Source organism: Nycticebus coucang, chromosome 4 (genome assembly GCF_027406575.1).
Source record: "Nycticebus coucang isolate mNycCou1 chromosome 4, mNycCou1.pri, whole genome shotgun sequence".
Taxonomy (NCBI): domain Eukaryota; kingdom Metazoa; phylum Chordata; class Mammalia; order Primates; family Lorisidae; genus Nycticebus; species Nycticebus coucang.
Window position 1 is genome coordinate 133,451,232 of NC_069783.1, and position 22,425 is coordinate 133,473,656.

At 43.8% G+C, this 22,425-nt stretch overlaps 1 protein-coding gene across 1 annotated transcript in view; it reads right to left on the bottom strand.

Moving 5' to 3' along the window:
* MAPK1 (mitogen-activated protein kinase 1) overlaps nt 1–20,906 on the bottom strand; it is a 99,536-nt gene extending 78,630 nt beyond the window's left edge. Inside the window, exon 1 of the mRNA XM_053590101.1 lies at nt 20,536–20,906. Within this exon, the coding sequence (XP_053446076.1) occupies nt 20,536–20,654 (119 nt within the window). The 5' untranslated portion in view covers nt 20,655–20,906. The remainder of the gene's footprint in view (nt 1–20,535) is intronic.
* Between the last annotated feature and the right edge of the window lie 1,519 nt (nt 20,907–22,425).

A 22,425-nucleotide genomic window follows, 5' to 3' on the forward strand; every position in this document is an offset into this window, starting at 1 on the left:
GTAGAAGCAACTCAGTGTCCATTAACAGAAGAATGGATAAACAAAATGTGCTGTGTATATAAACAATGGAATAGTATTCTGCCTTTAAAAAAGAAGTCAGAACACATGCTACACCATGGAAGAATCTTGAGGATTTTTTCTTCCCTGGACAGGGTCTTGCTTTGTTGCCCAGGCTAGAGTACAGTGGTGTGATCATTGCTCACTATCACCTCAAACTCCTGGGTTCAAGTGATCTTTCTGCCTCAGCTTCCTGAGAATAGCTGGAACTACAGGCACGCCCCTCCACACATGGCTAATTTTTCTGTTTGTTTTTTTTTTTTTTCTTGGTAGAAATAGGGTCTCACTCTTACTCAGGCTGGTCTCAAACTACTGGCCTCAAGCACTCCTCCTGCCTCAGCCTCCCGAAGTGCCAGGATTACAGGCTTGAGACACCACACCCAGCCTCCTGAAGATATTATAAGTGAAATAAGCCAGTCACATAAAGACAAATATCGGCCAGGCGTGGTGGCAAAGTTATCATATACACAGGTATTTAGCCTATACCCTAAAGTCATTTACTTGAATGCTTTATTCTTCAGATCCACATTGGGGCACAAAAAAATTCTCTCAGGATTTCACAATGATTTAGTTGATAGTCATTTCAACACTCAAAAGGCATATGATCCCTGTGTCACCAGAATACTAAGAAGTTAAACATGGTCTAAGTCACCCAGGTATTAGGGCCACAGCTGAGATTTCAAATGTAGCTTCTAAAATTGGTTAAGTGAGATAAATTCCCCACAAGCTCTTAAAAGAGGCTTACAGTTAAGTGAGGAACTTGTTCTTTCCTTCATTCATATATTCAAATACAGAGAAATGAATGGAAAAGTGAGGAGAAGGTGGGGATGGCACAGAGTATTGCCAGCCTCAGGGTATCATGCAACTTGACAAATATTTCCTGAATACCCACTACATAAAATGCGTGTGCTACTTGTGTGGAGAAAGCAGGGAACAAAGTCCCTGCTCTCGGGGTGTGCGGCAGTCCTTTCGTTTGTTTCTAGCGGATGCTGAAGCACACGACAGCTGTTTCAAACTTCTTCACCCTTTCCAACCCTCTGACACCTTGTACTCTTGGCAATGCCCAATCTTACCTCCTACCTCACTCAGAAAAGTGAGGCCCCCTGGCATGAAATCCCTTATGCAAACTCACATTGGCATGGTTTTATAGTGATGTCAGTTCCTACAGCACCCTCAATTTCTTCTCTCAAGATGAAGGAGAAGGGCTCCTCTTTCTTTCCCATCTGTGATCTCACAAAACGCACAATTATTTCACCAGAAGCAATGAAGGTTCAATATACATCTTCCTTCTCCCTGGAGCTTTGCTCCCACAAATGTCCCTTCTCCTAACACCATCAATTTATCCAACAGAAAAACAGGGATCTCTCTGTTGGTAAACCTATGAAGTTCCTATGAAGATTGTCTCTTACTCTTAAATTTCTCTGATGAAGATTCCTCCAACTTAGTCCCAATTGCTGCTAACATGGTCACTGCCACACCTGTGCACAGGCCACTATCCTTGCCTAGCTCTCAGTTTCTCCATCTGTGTAACAGATAATTGGGCCTTATCTATCCTACAGAAGTGTGAAGAGGCTGGACATGACAGCAATCTTAAAGTAAAAAGTGTTACATAAAAGGAGACATTTTCATACTTATCCTGCTTTCCCATAATCTCAAAGTACCTACCCAAGCACAGATTCTGATTCTTGTATATATAAGCGAAGGTATAAGCTTGTCATCCTTCACAAAAAAAAAAAATTTTGATATATAAAGCAATAAAAATTAATAGCTATACTCAACAACATCTTTGACTGAGAAAACCTAGTCAAGTATATACAGTATGATTTCACTCTTATAAAATTCAAAACCAGGAAATGCTAACTACTGTATTATTTAAGGATAAACGTAAGGGTATTAATATATGTGAAGGTGCTTAATGGATGAAAAGCACTCAGAGAAATAGTCATGGTGGTGGCTGCAGAGACTAGACAGTACACACACAGGCACACACCAGAACAGTGGTCTCACTGCGAAGTTCTACCTCATGAGGCAGTCTCAGCCAGGCAGGGTGGCTCAAGCCTGTAATCCTAACACTTTGGGACACGAAGTGGAAGGATTGCTTGAGGCCAGGAGTTCAAAACCAGCCTAACCAAGACTGAGACCCTGTCTCTACTACAAATAGACAAGTCAGCCAGGTGTGATGGCACACATCTGTAGTTCCAGCTACCCAGAAGCCTAAGGCAGGAGAACTGAGCAAGCCAAGGAATTGAGGTTGTAGTGAGCTATAATGGTATCACTGACCTCTACCCAAGGTGATAGGGCAGGACTGTCTCAAAGGAAAAAAAAAAGGATCTGGTTCAACCATGGAACAGAAACAAAATCGATTTAATGGGAAAAAATGTAAATTGTTAAGATAGGTTCAGCTTTGATAGAATGAAAAAGGAAGGAAAATTTCGAACAAACCACCAAGCAAAAAATTTTTAAATCTCTACTGAACCAACAAATAGCAGTGCCTTGAACTTAGTTACTAACTAAAGATAAATCCTCATGGCCAAGGTGAACTCTATACGTATTACTCTCTGCTCTGAAAACCTGACCTGTGTTTAGTGGCAATTTCTTGAGCTCTGCAGCAAGCTGCTTCTTCTATAAAAAGATTGTACCAAGTTCGTTCTTTTTTGGGACTGCTTTCAATCAGTTCTATTTAGATATTTCCCTATCTCTGAAACTCTCCAGTTTTCATTACACATTTTTCCCCATGCTAAAATGGTAGCATCACATTCATTCCAGTCACTAGGTTAAAAAGTCTCTTCAGGCTCAGTGCCTGTAGCTCAGTGGTTAGGGGGCCAGCCACATAACACTGGAGCTGCCAGATTCAAACCCGGCCTGGGCCTGCCAAACAACAATGACAACTGCAACAACAACAACAACAACAAAACAGCCAGACATTGTGGTGGGTACCTGTAGTCCCAGCTACTTGGGAAGCTGAGACAAGAGACTTGTTTAAGCCCAAGAGTTGGAAGTTGTTGTGAGCTGTGACGCCATGGCACTCTACCCAGAGTAACAGCTTGAGACACTGTCTCAAAAGAAAAAAACAGTCTCTTCAGTCAGATACACATAAATAATCTAATCCTTGAGACAAATGACCTTTCTCACATAGTACTAGAAGTCTCAACTTTATTCTCGGAACAGAGAAAATACAATCATTTTCCTCAAGGGTTTAATTTTGGGCTTTTAATATTAAAATAAATCAGTTGGCTAGTTTTTAATCTTAAGTTTCTTCTCATTTTATTATATCCCAATAATAATCATCTAGTTTTCTGTGGTAAATTGCACTAGAACAGCACTCCGGTAACAGGGAAACAAATAGTCATACAAAAGTCTTCATATATGTTGACTTCATATAATGTTCCTGAGGGCAGTGACAATATTAGAGCTGGAAGGGCCCCAGAGACCATTCTAATTCCTTAATTATACAGACGACAAAACTTAAACCTACAGAAATGATTAGCACAAACTCCATGGGCCTTAGCAGCAGGGACCAAGACGCGGGTCTTTTGACTGCTCGGCCAGTGCTCTTGGAGGAAAGCTATCTTTCCCCCAGATTCCAGCACAACCTCATGCAAGTACCCTTCTAAAAGGGACTCATCAAAAACTCTAGTAAAGGGCGGGCCTGTGGCTCAGTGGGTAGGGCGCCACATACAGAGGAGGATGACGGTTCAAACCTGGCCCCGGCCAAACTGTAACAACAACAACAAAAAATAGCCAGGCGTTGTGGCAGGCACCTGTAGTCCCAGCTACTTGGGAGACTGAGGCAAGAGAAGCACCTAAACCCAAAAGCTGGAGGTTGCTGTGAGCTGTGATATGGGCGACAAAGTGAGACTCTGTCTCTAAAAAAAAAAAAAAACTCTAGTGAAAAGGAATTGTACCTCAAACTACAGAAAAGTTGTTCCTTAAACTTTTGCTCTCTCAAGCATTTAAGAATAAGTTTGTCAATATGCCACCTGCTAACCTCCTAATAGTTTGGCGTGTATTTCCTACAGACAGGATCATTCTCCTCCATAATGAAAAGCATGAACTACATTACTACGAGCTAACCTTCAGAACCATTCTAGCATTGCCAATTGTGCCAATTGAGAATCACATACCATATGCAATTGTAGTGTCTCTCAGTCTTTTCTTGGGTCTCACAACCTTGACATTTGTGAGGTTTACCGGCCAGTTATTTTGTAGCCTACCCCTAAACTAGGGCCTGTCTGATGTTGCCTTGTGATTAGATCTGGATTATGCACCACGCCTTTGGTTGTCCCAACTCTAAAGGAAAACCTGAAGAATGCGGAATTACATGCAGATGCTCCTCAACTTATGATGGGGTCATGCACCAATGAACCCACTGTAAGCTGAAAATACGGAAAAAAGCATTTAATACACCTAACCTACCAAACATCATGGCTGTGCCTACCTTACCTTAAACATGTTCAGAGCACTCAGTCTACAGCTGGCAAAATCATCTAACACAAAGCCTATTTTATAATAAAGTGTCGATACTTCATATAATTTTTTTTTTTTTTTTTTGTAGAGACAGAGTCTCACCGTACCGCCTTCAGTAGAGTGCCATGATGTACACAGGACTCACAGCAACCTCTAGCTCTTGGGCTTCCGCGATTCTCCTGCCTCAGCCTCCCAAGCAGCTGGGATTACAGGCGCCCGCCACAATGCCCGGCTATTTTTTGGTTGCAGTTCAGCCGGGGCTGGGTTTGAACGCGCCACCCTTGGTATATGGGGCTGGCGCCTTACTCACTGAGCCACAGGCACCACCCGATACTTCATATAATTTATTGAATACTGTACTGAAAGTGAAAAACAAAATGATTATATGTGTACGTGAGGTGTGGTTTCTAATAAATGTGTATATCAGTTGTATCATCACAAAATCAAAAAATTGTAAGTTGGCTGAGCACTGTGGCTCGTGCCTGTAATCCTAGCACTTCTGGGAGACTGAGGCAGGGGGATCTCATGAGGCCAGGAGTTTGAGGTTGCTGTAAGCTAGGCTGATACCATGGCAGTCTAGCCTGAGCAAGAAAGTGAGACTCCATCTCAAAAAGGGGGAAAAAAAAATCATGAGCTGAACCATCACAAGTCAAGGACTAAATGTACATCAAAATTGAATGGAAGAAGAAGATTTTAAAAAGCGGGCAAAAGAAATGACTGGACACTTCACTAAAGAAGATATACAAATGGTTATCAAGCATATCAAAAAATGCTCATCACCATTTGTCAGGAGGGAAATACAAAGTAAAATCATAATGTGATTGCACTTAGAAACCCACTAGATGAGATGTTATAAAATACTAACAAAATGAACAAGGATGAATGAACAAAATGTGGTGAACAAATGTGAATGAACAAAAAGGATGAATGAACAAAATGTTAACAAGGATATGGAGAAACTGGGAACCTCTCATGCACTGCTGACAGAAATATAAAGTGAACAGCTACTTTAGAAAATAGTTTTCTTGGGTGGCGCCTGTGGCACAAGGAGTAGGGCGCCAGTCCCATATGCTGGAGGTGGCAGGTTCAAACCTAGCCCCGACCAAAAAAAAAAAAAGAAAATAGTTTTCTTAAAAAGCTAAAAACACCTCAATTTTCAAAAGTTAAAGCCAAAGAAATTCTAAAGAACTGCTCCAGACTGAAGGAAACCAAAAGAGACAGGACTACTAAAGGCAATACAATTGTAGTTCAGGGTCCGAAGAGCAGACAGTCATAACATGTCAGGAATAATTTCCTGATGGCAGGGCCGTGTCAGGGTTATGTGGGCGTGTCCTTGTTTGGTGAAAACACACCTTAAAGTGTTTAGGTGAGATGGGGCACTGTATCAGCAATTAGAGGAAAAAAATTCTTTGTACTGGTCCTTGTAAATTTCTATCCATTTAAAATTGCTTCAAATAAAACAAAAATATGTAGTATTAAAAACATTTTAAGTTAATTATTACAAGAAAAACAATTCTCCCCTCTTTGTGCTTTACGCCCTTACCTCATTTTAGTTTTCTTCAGAGCACTTAGTGAAGTGCACCATCACCTATGCGTGACGAGCTGCCTTCTCCACTGGAAAACAAGCTCCTCAAGTGCAGGGACTATACTTTTTTGTTTTTTTCTGAGATAGAGACTCACTTTGTCACCCTGGGTAGTACCGTGGCGTCACAGCTCACAGCAACCTCCAACTCTTGGGCTCAAGTGATTCTCTTGTCTCAGCCTCCTGAGTAGGTGAGATTACAAGGCACCCGCCACAATACCCAGCTATATTTTTTGAGATGGGGTCTCACTCTGGTGCCCAGCCAGGGACTAAGTTTTTTCATCACTCTATTCTCAGTGCCTGGAATAGTGACTAGCACATACAGCCTTCATATTTATTCAATAAATGAATTTGTATTCTTATTATAGTTTTAAATTATTTTAACCCCCCCCACCAAAAAAAAACCTGTCACTACCCTAATGACCCAAACTACACTCCTAGGTATCCAAGAGAAATGAAAACAAATATCCAGACTCGTCAATGAAAGTTCATAGCAGCATTATTCATAATACACAAAAACCAAAAACTTCCACGTGTCCATTATCTGGTATATCCATCCAATTAATTACTACTTGATGACAAAAAAGCAACAAAGTACTGATCCCACAATATGTGTGAATCACAAAACATATTATCAAAGAAATACCAGATTTAAAAAATTACATCTTCGAGCAGTGCCTATGGCTCAAAGGGGTGGGGCGCCGGCCCCATATGACAGAGGTGGTGGGTTCAAACCCAGCCCTGGCCAAAACCTGCAAAAAAAAAAAAAAAGAAGAAACTCAAAAAAATTACATCTTCATTATTCCATTTCCATTGAAGTTCTAGAATAGGCAAAACAGAAAACACATCAGGGATTGCCTGGGGATGGGAGTGGCAAATGACTGCAAATGGCAGGGGAAATTTTTGGAATGATGGATTGTGGTGATGGCTGCACAACTCAAAAAAAAAAAAAAAAATCACTGGGCAGGGCGCCATGGCTCATGCCTGTAATCACAACACTTTAGGAGGCCGAGGTGGGCAGAGTGCCTGAAATCACGAGTTCAAGACCAGCCTAAGCTAGAGCGAAATCCCATCTCTAAAAAATCAGCCAGGCATTGTGGCCAGCACCTGTAGTCCCAGCTACTCAGGAGGTTGAGGCGACTGAATCACTTGAGCCCAAGAGTTAGAGGTTGCTGTGAGCTGTGACACCACAGCACTCTACCGAGGGTCACAAAGTGAGACTCTGTCTAAAAAAAAAAAAAATCACTGAACACTTACAATGTTATAGTAGATAGTAAAGCTGTTTTAAAATAAAAGGCTCACGTGGCTAAGGTGCCAGTCACATACATCTGAGCTGGCGGGTTTGAATCCAGCCAGAGCCTACCAAATAACAATGATGGCTGCAACCAAAAAATAGCCGGGCATTGTGGCAGGCGCCTGTAGTCCCAGCTACTTGGGAGGCGGAGGCAGGAGAATTGCTTGAGCCCAGGAGTTGGAGGTTGCTGTGAGCTATGATGCTACAGCACTCTACCCAGGGCAACAGCTTGAGGCTCCATCTCAAAAAAAATAAATAAATGAAAATAAAATATAAAAGACTAGAGACAAACACTTTTTGCCTGTTGTTTGCTCACTTTAACAAAAAAATCAGTATTGGCTTGGCGTAGTTCAGTGGTTAGGGTGCCAGCCACATACACTGGGGCTGGCGAGTTCGAACCCAGCCTGGGCCAGCTAAACAACGACAACTACAACAAAAACAAAAAAATATCCGGGCACTGTGGTGGGTGCCTCTAGTCCCAGCAACTTGGGAGGCTAAGGCAAGAGAATCACTTAAGCCCAAGAGTTTGAGGCTGCTGTGAGCTGTGACGCCACAGCATTCTACTGAGGGTGACATAGTGAGACTCTGTCTTTAAAAAAAAAAAAATTCAGTATAGTATCAAGAGGTAACTGAGGCCAGAACACACAGTGGCTCACGCCTGTAATCCTAGTACTCTGGGATACTGAGATAGGAGAATTGCTGGAGCTTGGGAGTTTGAAACCATCCTGAGAAAGAGCAAGACCCCGTCTCCACTAAAAATAGAAAATTAGCCAGGCAAAGTGGCACATGTCTATAGTCCTAGCTACTTGGGGGGCTGAGGTAGGATGATTCCTTGAGTCCAGGAGTTGGAGGCTGCAGTGAGCTATGATGATGGCACTACACTCTAGGCAGGGTAACAAAGCAAGACCCTCTGAAAAAATAAAGGAGTGAATGAGCTTTTTTGGGGGGAGACAGAGCCTCAAGCTGTCACCCTGGGTAGAGTACCATGGCATTACAGCTCACAGCAACCTCCAACTCCTGGGCTTAAGCGATTCTCTTGCCTCAGCCTCCCAAGTAGCTGGGACTGCAGGCACCTGCCACAATGCCCGGCTACTTTTTTTTGGTTGTAGTTGTCATTGTTGTTTGGCAGGCTGGAGCTGGATTGGAACCGGCCAGCTCTGATGTATTGAGCTGAGCTACAGGCGCCGAGCCGTGAATGAGCATTTTTTTGAAATGAGTCTCACTGTTGCCCAGGCTGGCCTTGAGATCCTGGGAGTGAGCAATTACCTCAATCTCCTGAGCAGCTGAAATTACCCGGACACGCCACTGCAACTGCCTATAATGAGCATTTTAAAAGACCATGTTAACCCAAATTAAGGTCCAAACTGCAAAATGTGGACCCTGACAGCTGGTAAGAGGTGCAAGTCTTCACAGTCTCTCAATCTGCCTGGCCCTTCAGGTCCATCCTGACAGGAATTCTCAGAATCTGCAGTAGACTTACAGATCCCTCCAGTGCCTGGGCTTAGAAACTGAAACCCTTCCTTGCTAGTAATTAAAATGATGGTCCGGTTCACAAAGTGTAAACTTATATAGAGAATCCTGACCTTCTGAGAAATTATAAATTTTCCTGATTAGGCTGTCCCTTCAAGCTTTTATTTACTAACATTGCTTTATTTCTAATATGATTCTTAAATGGGGGGACAATTATAATATGGCCTCAAATTCTCAAAAATTTTAGGGGACATATATAAGAAAAAAGAAAACAAATATCTGCTTACTGTAGGAACTGCTGAAGGGTTTCATGTCCACTTAATAACAACATAAATAACTCACTTAAAAAAAACAAAACAAAACAGGTTTGTGCATAAGCCACTTACTTTAGTTTCTAGTTGCCCAAATGGAAAAAAAAAAAAAAAGTGGGCCATTTAAAATTAAATGACATCAGCAGACTTTGAAAAATATATTTTAGACCTATGTGATAAGTGCTATAAAAAGAGTAACAAAGAGGAAACTCATTAGCAGGAACTCCAACTCAAGGCCTGACCAATCCTTTCCACCCCTCTCTTCAAGCCACTCCCATGGGGCCAGGTGTTTCCATAGACTCTAAGCCCGCTGAAGGTTAGATGCTTTGTTCACTAATAAACACACATGGCACCTAGCAGAGGTTCTCAGCCTGTGGGTTGTGACCCCTTTGGGAGTCAAACGACCCTTTCACAGGGGTCGCCTAAGACAATGAAAATACATCCTGCACAGCAAAATTACAGTTATGAAGTAGCAACGAAAATAATTTTATGGTTGGGGGTCACCACAACACGAGGAACTGTATTAAAGGGTCGCGACATGAGGAGGGTTGAGAACCACTGGTAGAGTATCACCCAGACATACACTATTTGTTGAGTTAATTAGTAACTGGGAAGCATGGGTGCAGATTGCTGCTCTGTCCTGATCACATAGGAATGTTTTTCTTCTGTTAAAAGCACAAACCAGGTTACATAGTAATTTATTTCCTTATCAGTCTGTCCCCAACACAACAGTACCACATTCTTGAGGAAGGGTAGGAACATCACTGAGGGCTTGGCACAGAAGATGGTCTCTGACTGTGAAATCCAAGAATGGGAATGCAGGCTGCCCAAAATCCCATGCGTGGAACTGGACACAGACCCTGTCTGACCCCAAGTCTAGTATTTTCACTTTCGCACAATCTGCGAGGGTGGATTCACATCTCGCCAGGCCACTTACTTCAAGGGAAGAACAGTTAGTGCATTACTAACAGTACTGAGTGCTCAGCCCCTCACCTACATGACCTCATGTAATCCTCAGGACACTGAGGGGTGTAACATTACCCCCTTTTTACAGACGGGAAAACAGGCTGAGGTGGGTAACTTGCCACAGTCACAAAGAAGAGGTCAAAAGCCATGTTCTCACCCACGCCACTGTATACACACCAAAGAAGACAGAATCCTGGGGTGAGGGCTGTGGCCAGGGTCAGGAGCACTGGCCTCAGAAAACATGGTCAAGAAGGTACTCGGTGGTGGTGGGTTCTTAGGTGCTTGTCGTCAGGCTGCATAACTCACATATGTGTCATGATATATATTTAAACATATATATTTAGCATTTTCCCTCTCTCTCTCTATATATATATATACACACACACTATATATATATAACAATTTTACTTTAAAGATGCCACCTAGTTTAGCTGTCACCTCATACTCCCAGAAATGGGAAGGCGGAATAGCCCTAAAAGCAATCCAAGGCACTCTTCCTGTCTCAAACATTTCTCCTCTCTTCCCTCCATCCTTTCCTCCACAGGGCCAACAAAAGTGAAAGGTTTCTACCTGGAGAAAAGCAGGAGAAACAGTACCAAAACCTTTCACCTGGCAAGTCAGTAGTCAATGAGAGGACTCTTAACCACTCCCACCTCACCCCTTGAACCTGAGATAGATGGCCAGTCTTATTAAATGACCTCACCCAGGGCCTCGGCTGCCTAGGCCAGAGGTGGATACTCTTCCCCAGGAGTCGGATTCAGAATGTTCTCAGCCTTTGGTCATCAAATGAACTGAAGACACACACACCATCTTTGGGAAGCTAGGGTCAGCTCCCTTCTGCCAAATACAGAGGGAAGTGAGAAAAGAAAGAAAAAAACTCAGCTGGTCAGATAGGTGCAAGAAGATTTATAAATGTAAAGAGGGAGCACTAGTTCAGTTCCAAGGATACTGGAAGCCTTAACTGCACTTCCTACTCCCTGCAGTAGCATAACAAAGACCTCCAGGTATTTTTTTTTTCTCTAACAGACAGGGTCTCATTGCAGCCTCAACCTCTCGGGCTTAAACAGATCCTTCTGCCTCTAACCTCCGGAGTTGATGGGATTCCCAGCATGAGCCACCCTGCTAACAGACCCAGATCTTTTTTTTTTTTTCCGAGACAGAGTCTTGCTATGTTGCCCTCAGCAGACTGCCATGGTGTCACAGCTCACAGCAACCTCAAACTCTTGTGCTTAAGCCAGTGGTTCTCAACCTTTCTAATGCCGTGAGCCTTTAATACAGTTCCTGTGGGTCACAACTCACAGGTTGAGAACCACTGGCTTAAGCAATTCTCTTGCCTCAGCCTCCCAAGTAGCTGGGACTACAGGCCGCCCACCACAACGCCCAGCTATTTTGTTGTTGTTGTAGCTGTCATTGTTATTTAGCAGGCCTGGGTCAGGTCTGAACCTGCCAGCCCTGGTGTATGTGGCCAGCACCCTAACCACTGAGCTAGGGATGCTTAGCCAGCCCCAGATCTTTATCATCAGCTCTTTTTTTATATTACAGTCTCTACAAGGTAATGCCTACAGTCTTCAGCACCCCACCTACCTCTGAACCAGCTAGCAAGTCCCATTTTAAACACCACTTACTCCTGACTACTCAGAATGTCCTAGCTTCACTTTTGTATCCTCTGGTAGCACTCCACAACTCACAGCACTCCGTAACTGTTGTTACTGCCCTGGTGGACTATAAACACCAAAAAGTAAGAATCACTTTTTATACACAACTTTGTTCCTATTACCTAGCACATAGGTCAGGCGCACTTCTATTTATTAATTTTTTTTTGTTGAGACAGGGTCCCACCCTATGCCCCTGAGCAGAGTGCAGTGGCGTGGTAGCTCACCACAACCTCAGACTCCACACCTATGCCCCTGAGCAGAGTGCAGTGGCGTGGTAGCTCACCGCAACCTCAGACTCCACACCTATGCCCCTGAGCAGAGTGCAGTGGCGTGGTAGCTCACCGCAACCTCAGACTCGGGCTGCCTCAGCCTCCGGAAGCCGCTGGGATTACAGGCGCTCGCTGCGGTGCCCGGCTGGGTTTTTCCATTTTTTTCATGAGTCGGGGTCTCACTGTTCCTCAGGCGAGTCTCAAACTCCTGAGCTCAAGCGATTCTCCCTCCTCAGCCTCCCACAGGCGTGAGCCACTGCGCCCAGCTGGGCACACTTTTAATAATAATTACTAAATGAATGAAAATCAACAAACTGGAAAATATGAGGAGAAGAAATCAACACCAGCCTCCTGCTAAAAACTCAGTTGCTTTAATCCCTTCCCCTCCATCTTCCTCTTGGGGACTGAGTTGGCTGTGACAATCATCATTTTATACTTTAGTGTCAATGAATACCATCATCCAGGCTATAGGAAGCATGTTTCTAGGTAGCTTGGTGTAACAGAGGAAATCCTATAGTCGTTAAAGAAAAAAAAAAAAAAAGTCACAGGCTTTACAGTCTAGACAAATCTCAGTTCAGATCTTAGTTCTACAATGTATTTATTGGCTGTGAACCTTGGACAAATGACCTGACACCTGGTTTCCTTATCTGTGAAGTGAGAAAATACTGTATAATACCTCAAAGACTGGGATGAGAATGAATCTGAAACCACCTAAGGCAAGGCAGGCAGGCTTGCAACTAATGCAGACACCTAGATGTCAGAACCCACAGCCTGCCCTCAGGCTGAGAATCTGAGAGGGACCTTGAAGAATATCTCTTCTGTTGGTTTACAAACATTTTTAAAGCAAATAAATACCGCTCCCAAATGAATCTTATCCTGCTAATTCTAATAGGTATATATGTGAAGATGACAATGAATGAAAAGCAGCAGCAGGAACGCTTCAATCAGGGGACAGCAAGTGCTGCATGTGAGGTTTCCTCATGCAAGATGAGGCCCAGGGCCCTTAAGACAGAGGCTGGTTGAAAACCACAGACACAGCCCAATCCTCTCATGCTATAGTGGGGAAAACAGGACCCTACATACAGAGGTCTAAACAGTTGTTAACTGCACACGAACTTTATGGCCACCCTATATTTGTTGTCTATAGCTTTCTCCTCCTGTGGGTCTGTGTGGATTCCAGAAAGCCCAGGGTCAGAATCTTCCTGGAATCTCTCATACCCCATGTGGTACAGTGTGAGTCATTTCAAAGCTCGGGAAGGTGGCTTTTCCTAGAGGGAGCAGAGACAGTACAGTTAGCTACTGGATATACTCCTAGGTATCTCTGAGTATGGGTGCCCCAAGAAGTGAAAAAGAGAAGCAAAAGGGAAGAAACAGCATCTCAGGGTTAGAGTTAAGTGGGTAAGAGGGTAGGCTGGATGCAGGGAGCACTGGATGTTTGTTGAGCTATCAGTTGTTTTTCAATTAATAGGTACATTAATGTGAGCAAGGTGAGGAATAAGTTATATATGGTTCCTGGGAAAACTCAACTTGAATTTATACAAATCAAATCATGTCAATGTTGTAATAGTTCTACCATGAACATATTATTAGGGACGCTGTTAATGTCAAAATTAATTTTGTTCTGAGTTTTATTTGTACTCTAAAGTCTGTTTAGAAACACTAGTTCCTCATGTAAGCTGGTCTCCTCACCTCTTTGAGCTCCAAAAAAAAGTACACAAGAGACTTATTAAAAGTTAAATGAAGAGTTAGCAAGCAAAGCCAAGAATCTCACACCAGATCTCTGTCTCCAGGACTAGAGCTTTCATATATGGTACACACTGCTGCTGCACCTGTCTTTCAAAGAGGTGGTTCAGCACTCTAGTGCAGAGTTCCAGGGAGGGAGTGCATTAACAGGGAGTGGCAAGGCAAAGTTCACAGAGATAAGCCTTACAGCAGGGTTCTCAACCTGTGGGTCCTGAGCCCTTAAAGGAAAAACACCTATTTCCAATGGTCTTAGGATAACAGCAGCAAAATTACAGTTATGAAGTAGCAACGAAAATCATGTTATGTTTGGGGGTCACCACAACATGAGGAACTGTATTAAGAGGTCGCGGCATTAGGAAGGTTGAGAACCACTGCCTTACAGAAAGGTAGGGCTTGAATATGGCCCAGTGTTTCTGGGGTAGACTGGTAGAACCTTCTCCAGCAGAGCAACTATACCACACATTGTGGATCATTCAACACGCAGAGCAACTGTACCACACACTGTGGATCATTCAACACGTCTGGCCCCATCTCACACACACACTGAAGGCCAAAAACACCCCCAAATCAATGTGACAACAAAACAAAAAGTCCTCCCCCATTTCCAAATGCCCTGGTAGAAGAGAGGTAAAATCACCCCCACTGAGTACCACAAAGGTAAGCAAAAAGAAGAGAATAAGTAGAAAGCGTAAAAGACAAAGTAGGGGAACACCATCAATAAAATTTAATGAGGTAGTGACTGTGGCTCAAAGGAGTATAGCCCCTGGCCCCATATGCCGGAGGTAGCAGGTTCAAGCCCAGCCCTGGCCAAAAACTGCAAAAAAAAAAAAAAAATCAATAAAATAAAATAAAATTTAATGAGGAAGTGACAGAAAGAAAGTCTTTTTTTTTTGAGACAGAGACTCACTTAGTCACCCTGGGTAGAGTGCCATGGTGTCATAGCTCACAGCAACCTCCAATTCTTAGGCTCAAGCAATCCACCCGCTTCAGCCTCCCAAAGTGCTAGGATTACAGGCGTGATGCAGCCAGCCAGCCAAGAAGGCCATTCTTTAAGGACTCTGTATCACCTACAACTGCGGTCCTCAATCCCCAGGCTGCACACCAATACCAGTCAGAGGCCTGTTAGGAATGAGGCCGCACAGCAGAAGGTGAGCAGCGAGGAAGCAAGCAAAGCTTCATATGTATTTATAGCTACTCCCCATCACTTGGATTGCTGCGTGTCAGGTCAGGGACAGCATTAATTTCTCATAGGAGCACAAACCCTACTGTAAACTGTGCAGATGAGGGATGTAGTGCAGATTCTCACTCCCTGTGAGAATCTAAAGCCTGATGATCTGAGGTGGAGCTGAGGTGGTGATGCTAGTGCTAGGACCATCTAGCTGCAGGAAAATAAGCTCAGGACTCCCTGATTCTGCATTATGGTAAGCTGTATAATTATTTCATTATATAATACAATAGAATAATAACAGAAATAAAGTGCACAATAAATGTAATGTGTTTGAACCATTTGGGACTCCCACCGCCAAGTCTATGGAAAATCTGTCTTCCATGAAACCAGTCCCTAGTGTTAAAATTGCTGGGGACCACTGACCTGCAAGATCAAGTCCAAACTCCTTAGCAAACAAAAAAATCCTCCTTTAGGATTTGGCCCTGCCTACCCCAGCTGACCCAATTCCAGCTATAAGGCACTCCCATGCTCCAGCCACCCCAAATTAACTTGTTTTCATGAACTGATGTGTTTCCATACTTCAGAAAGCACTTCTCAGGGCAAACTCCTAGTCACGTATCAATACCTGGTTCAGAAGTCTAGAAAGCCATACAAAGACAGCTCCAGTCACTCAGGCCTTTGTCTCACGGCACTTCACACAATTCTTCTGAATATCACTGCCTAATTTTATCCCATTATTTGCATAATGAGCTACCAAAGGGCTGAGCCAGTGGCTCACACCTGTAATCCCAGCACGCTGGGAGCCCAAGGCGGGTAGACAGCTTGTGCTCAGGAGTTTGAGATCAGCCCATGCTAGAGATCCCACCTCTTACTAAAAATAGCCAGGTTGTGGCAGGTGCCTATAGCCTCAGCTGCTTGGGAGGCAGGGGCAGGAGGATCTCTTGCTGTGAACTATGACACCACAGAACTCTACCCACGACAACAGAGTAACTCTGAAAAAAAAAAAAAAAGAGAATTACCAAAGAATAGGAACCATATGAATTCTGGCATATAAATGGTCAATAACTGTTCTCTGACTTTGCATGAAAGGTTTTAAGGAAGGTTAAAAAGTGAAACAAGCAAAAAAGAAGACAACAGATAGTTTCTGTTATTGAAATAAATCTTATTTTCTCAACTCTGATCTTTGGTTGTGTATTACTTAAAAACCAGACAGACTGGGTTGCTCCGTCATGGCCTAGCTGTGTGTACTTAGGCAAGTTAACTAACCTCTGCAAGTCTCAAGTTTCTTCACTGGTTTAAATTTTAAAAAAAGAAACAATAAAAACAGCCACCTATGCAGTGTGATTATGAGAGTTAATTTATGTAAAAAACAAAACAGTAAATGAATAAATGGTTGTTCTGCTGGTCTTGATAATTACAAAAACCTTTAACTGAACAGGATATCACACCATTAGGAATGTGATCACAATGAAATTTTAGTTGGAACAATCACTTTTTATTTTTAAAGGAGAGTTGAAAGGCAACAAATGTAACATCTTATTTTCAACTGTGCTCTGTTTGACCCCTGCAGTGTTCAATACCAACCTCTTACTGACAGCCACCTCTCTTGGCTCCTTTATAAGACACATATAACAGGTTCTCTGATCTCTGACCACATTTCCTGTGTCCTCTCCTGTAACTTGCCCTTTATTGACACCTAAAGACAGGCATTCCTTTGGCTCAGTTCTCAGACCTTTTCTCGTCTTACCCATCCTCAAGCATACCTCTATGGAGATGACCCCATGACCTTTATCACATTCAGAAACAATTATTTCAAACTCAACTTACCTAAGTAGATACTTGCTATCTCAGTTTAAGATGACCTCACATAGTAGCTTTAATTTCTCCTCTCTCACACATTTCACCACTCCTCACATTCCTCTTCCATTGCCAGAGTTATCTCTTTGGTTCTTCTGTTCTCCCTCACTGATCCGCAACCTTTCTGGAAAAATGGAGCCCTTTGAAAACCTATCGAATGCTATGGATTATTTGTCAAAACGATGAATATACAAAACATGCTTGCAATTTCACTGAACTAGTGACTCCAAATAAGAATCTGTGCTTATCAAAAAAGAATCTGTGCTGGGCAGTGCCTGTGGCTCAGTGAGTAGGGCGCCGGCCCCATATGCCAAGGGTGGTGGGTTCAAACCCAGCCCCGGCCAAACGGCAACAAAAAAATACCCGGGTGTTGTGGCGGGTGCCTGTAGTCCCAGCTGCTTGGGAGGCTGAGGCAAGAGAATCGTGTAAGCCCAAGAGTTAGAGGTTGCTGTGAGCCGTGTGAAGTCATGGCACTCTACCCAAGGATGGTACAGTGAGACTCTGTCTCTACAAAAAACAAAAAAAAAAAAAAAAAAAAAAAACTGTGCTTATCCATTCAAGATTTTAACTATCATTTACACAAATTTTCACCTCTAGCTCCTGCTCCCCTCTTATAAATTTCTAGATGCCTTCTGGATATAGACTGAATGACATACAACCATTACAAACTTAAATCCAAACCAGAAATTACTATTTCTCCTTGACAAATCTACTCTGCCTCAGTGAACTCCTTCCCTTGGATAACGGCACCACTAACTTCCCAGGTTCCCAAGGTAGAAACCTCGGTTATGCCAATACCAGATCAATCACCAAACTGTCTTATTCTATCTCAGAAATCCCTCTCAAATTCAAATTCTACCTCTCTTGGTCCCTTACCCTTAAGAGTATCATCATCCTTTGCTTCCATCCACACCTGCCTGATTAAAATTCTTTCTACCACTCTTCCCACAAGAGCCCCTGTTACTGATCCTATCTATACAGGGCCGCTCACCCTCACCAGTACTTTCCACTGCTACTGTATTAATTACTGTACCTCTATGGTTACAACAGCCTGACTCCTCCACTCCAGTTCTGTTTCCTATCTTCCCACCAGTGTTATCAATCTCCACCTAAAATATCAAAACTAGCCCTGTGAACGCTTCCTTCAAAAACGTTGTTTCCTCATTGCACAAATATACATCAAACTCAATTTTGCCTTTGGAGTCCTCCAGAGTTTGCCACCTAAGTACTTTTCCAGAATTAGATTCCACAGCTCAAGCTGTCACTTGCTCCTATTATCTGCATATCAAAATCACACCCACTTACATAAGGCCCAATTCAAACCCCACTCTTCCTCTTTATGTCCGCTACATAATGATCAGGAAAGGGTTTGAGCAAAATAGGCACAATTCCCAATAAAATGATATGACGAGGGGGTGGGGAACCTGCGGCTTTCTAATTTTAAGATTGTTCTTTTTTAAGCACCAAAGGAGGCAATAAATGCTTCATCTTCCTCTGCTGCACCCCTTTAAATAAAACAATTTGTTCTATAAAATTTAGATTCAGCCAAAAGGCCACACTTTTTTTTTTTTTTTCAAAAGGCACACTTAAGGACCTACTAAGCCACATGTGGCTTTAAGGCTGCAGGTTCCCCACCCTTGTGTGAAGTTTTTCAGATTGTTATTCAAATATTGATACTTCTACCAAGAAACCCTCATTAAGCAGCATTGTTCATCAACATGTATTAAATCTAATAACATGCAATGTAAAAGATCAACTTAATAGTAGGATATATCATCAACCTGATAAAAGGCTAGAATCCGGGCCTAAGATTTGAATTCCAATTACATTTCTATATTACTTAAAAAAGGAAAATTAGGGAAAGAAAATTACAGTAAGAGGACCTAGCATTTCAAACACAAACTCTGCACATCAAATAAGTCCAGTAGGTATGAAAACAGTTCCCAAATCTGAATCCTCTTCAGACTAGTAATTGGGAAAATCTTATCAGGTAGGGGAATATCTTTTCAACTGCCATGTCCTAAACCTAAAGATTTTTTTGCAGTCCATACTTAGATAAGCTAATTTTTTAAAAAGGGCCAAAGGATCTGGTGGGCAATGCTGAGCCTCCCATGGGACACGTTTACAGACACATTTACCCACAGGTCCAACAGCAACAAGGTGTATCACAGAGAAGGGATGCTGTGGGCAATACTTTCTTCCTATTACTTTTTAGAGCCTTCTTTATTTGGGGCCTGACCTAATTTAATTTTTCTTTGCTGAGTCCACACTAACTGTCACAGTTGCATTCTGTGAAGCATTTTTTTTTCCTAAAGAAAATAAAAATATTCAATTCTAGCCTTTTTAAAAATTTTAACTAGTTTTTCTACCCAGCTAATTTGGTAAAACACACCTTCAATGGCATTTCTAAAATTATGATCATTCATATATGAATGCACTTCTGAAAAATACTCGCTTGTAACAGCAAAATACACTAAAATTCTGAAATTACTAATAGCACTAAGGAAAGCAGGATGTCATGAAAAGGGCTGCATCATGTGAAGCAGGATCTCAGTCTACAATCTTCAGAGTGACTCTTCAGTGCTGTGACCTTAGGAACTGGCTTCACCTCTAACTACTTTTCTCACTTGATGTGGCTTTCAAATAAGCCACATTTTTTTCTTCCCTCAATGCGGCTGTTCAAATAAAATGAAATAATGTATGTAACACAGTACCCCCCACGAAGAGCTCAATAAATTAATTTGCCTCACTCAACACAAAAGACTTAAGATTCAGATTTAAGAGAATCTACTTCCACGAGTCTTCATCTGCACAAAACACCACATTTAGTTCATCCTAATGAGAACAATACCATAACCATCACCCCACAAATGCTTCTCAGAGACCTAGATCAAGAATGGGAGAGCCTGCATGTGATTCTCCAAGAATTCCATTAAGGCTGGATACATACTGACCACTAAAACATTAACAGGAAAAGTCCACAGTAATTGGGCTAAAACGTCTAGATGCATTTATGCCAGTAAGAGAGTCCACTTGGGGTCAGGAAAAAAAACAAAGTCAAATTAGGCCCAACTCCAAACGGATCTTTAATAAATCAAGAGAATGATGCTGGCTTATTCTTCCCGAAACGCCAACAGTACGTTAAAATCCATTTAAAAATAAAAACTTCAAGAGTGAAATATTTATATTCTACAACCAACGCTGGTGTCACTAACGCTTTTTAGAAAGACTGCGCAGGAGAGCACCATTAACGCCACTGAGTACATTTAATGAAAGCTGCTCGCTGTAAACAGACGAGAGGAGAGAACTATAATATTTATTTCTGCACACAGCCCGAGGGGAACCGCGTTCAAGACCACGGCCGCTGCCAAGCATCTGATGGAATTCCGGGTTTTACAATCGGATGTCAAAAAGAAGCCCAAGACGCTAGCAAATTGGTGGGTGGGGGACGCTTCTGTTCCCTTCTCGGGGGTCACCGCGCCCCGGCCTCCGCCCCCACGCCCACCCCCCTGCACAGCGAGGGCCGGCCGGGGAAGCGTCGGCCGTCCCGGGGCCCCGTCCGAGGCCCCCGGCGCGCGGACCGCGGCAAAGACCGGACTCAGGGTCGCGGCCGCGCGGGAGGCCGAGGAGCGGGCGAGGCCGCGGCTGCGTCGGCTGCGGCCCGGGGCGGTGGGGGGTCCGGGAGCGGACACTCACCACACCATGCCATAAGCGCCCTCGCCGATGTACGAGAGGTTGGTGTAGCGCGGCCCCACGTCGAACACCTGCCCGCGAACCATCTCCGGGCCCGCGCCCGCCGCCGCCGCCGCCGCCATGTTGGCTGCCGGGCCGCCGCCGCCTCCGCCGCGCTGGGTTGACACTCCGCGGCTGCCGCGCAACTCCTGCCGCGCCTCCCGAAGGGACCGCGACGCCGCCGGTGCAGCCGCCGGCGCTGGCCCGAAAGGAGGAAGGAGGGCGCGGTGCGGGAGAAGCAAAGAGCCCACGGCCTCTCGGACCGACTGCCTGGCTGCCTGACTGACGGGCGGGCCGGCGGGCGGGCGGAGGGAGGGGCGCGCCGAGCAGGGCGCCAGGGTGGAGCCAAGCAGCGTGCGCGTCGATTGGCTCTCCGCGGATTAGGGGCGAGGCCACGAGGGCCGGCGGAAATGCCAGGTTCGGGGCGGAGCATTGCGGCCGCGGAGGAGGAGGAGCCTATGGACGTAGTCACGTGCTTCGGCGTGGGAGTCGGCCAGGGAGGCTGTGACGTCCCGGCAAAGCCGCGGTTTTGAGCTGAGAGACCGTGAGGGCCGAGACAGAGCCGGAGGGCGACCCGAGTTGAGCTTGAGGCCCCACGACGCGTCAGACGCCAGTTGCCGGAATGGGACAGGCGGTAGAAGAATCCGTGGCCCACCCACTGATCAAAGCCTCGAGACTAGGACAGAAACCCGAAAGGCGTGATCGAGACCGAGAAGGACATTTGCATACTGAGAAAGCGTGAAACACTGGTGTTAAGACCAAAACGAAAAACTGCAAACTGAGAGGAGCCGCTGATCAGGTTAGTTTGATGAGCACCCACCAATGTCCCTGGGGATTCACCCTCGAAGTTGCCTTCTAGAGAGAAGAGACAGATGCACTACTCAAGCTGCAATAAGTACTGTGAAGAAATACAGAGCAAAGTTAACAGGTTAGAAGTAGCGGATTGAAACGCTGAAGACATTCACACAGACTGAGACCCAGATTGGTACAAATGGGCAGACGTTTACACACAGGATGTAGTGAAATAATAAATGAAAACGTGGAATCACTAAAACCAAAACAAAAAGATTTAGAGACGACGAGAGACACACTGAGACTTAGAAATAGTCACAAACAGCAGAGGTGGAAAAATAAAAATGAAATCTTGATGTAGGTAGATACCAAGAAAAGCTAAGGTAATGACACAGAGATGAGCTAGCCCCTGTCCCTGAACCGTTTCCGTGCCATCTTTGGAGGGGGAAGGAAGAGTGACAGACCCATTGTCCAACACGTACATCTTTAAAGCCATCAGCCCTGGACTTCCGGACATCAACAAAGACCAATTACTCAATCTCAAAGGAGAACAGACAAATTTCTTTAAAAAAAAAAGAAAAAAGTGGGGAAAAAGTATGTGGCACATGAGAAAAGGAATAAAGTGGTAGAGCCAAAAATGACTCCTTCAAAATATATTTAGCCCATGAAACAGAACCCCATTTTAGGAAATACCTAATTCTTATTCATGATTGAAAAAGGACATTCCATTTTTTAGAAAACAGGCCAAGATAAATGGAAAGCACCATGAAACTAAACCACATAACCAAAGTGAAGCAAGAGTTGAAACAATTCAAAATGAGCTTGATGCAGAAGAGTAAACTGGCAATATAGAAGATAAACATGAGAAGAATTTTCAAGAATATAGAATAAAGTGATGGAATTCTTTTTTTCTTTTCTTTTTTTTTTTTTGAGACAGAGTCCCACTATGTTGCCCTTAGTAGAGTGCCGTAGCATCAGAGCTGACAGCAACCTCAAACTCCTGGGTTTAAGCAATTCTCTTGCCTCAGCCTCCCAAGTAGCTGGGACTACAGGCACCTGCCA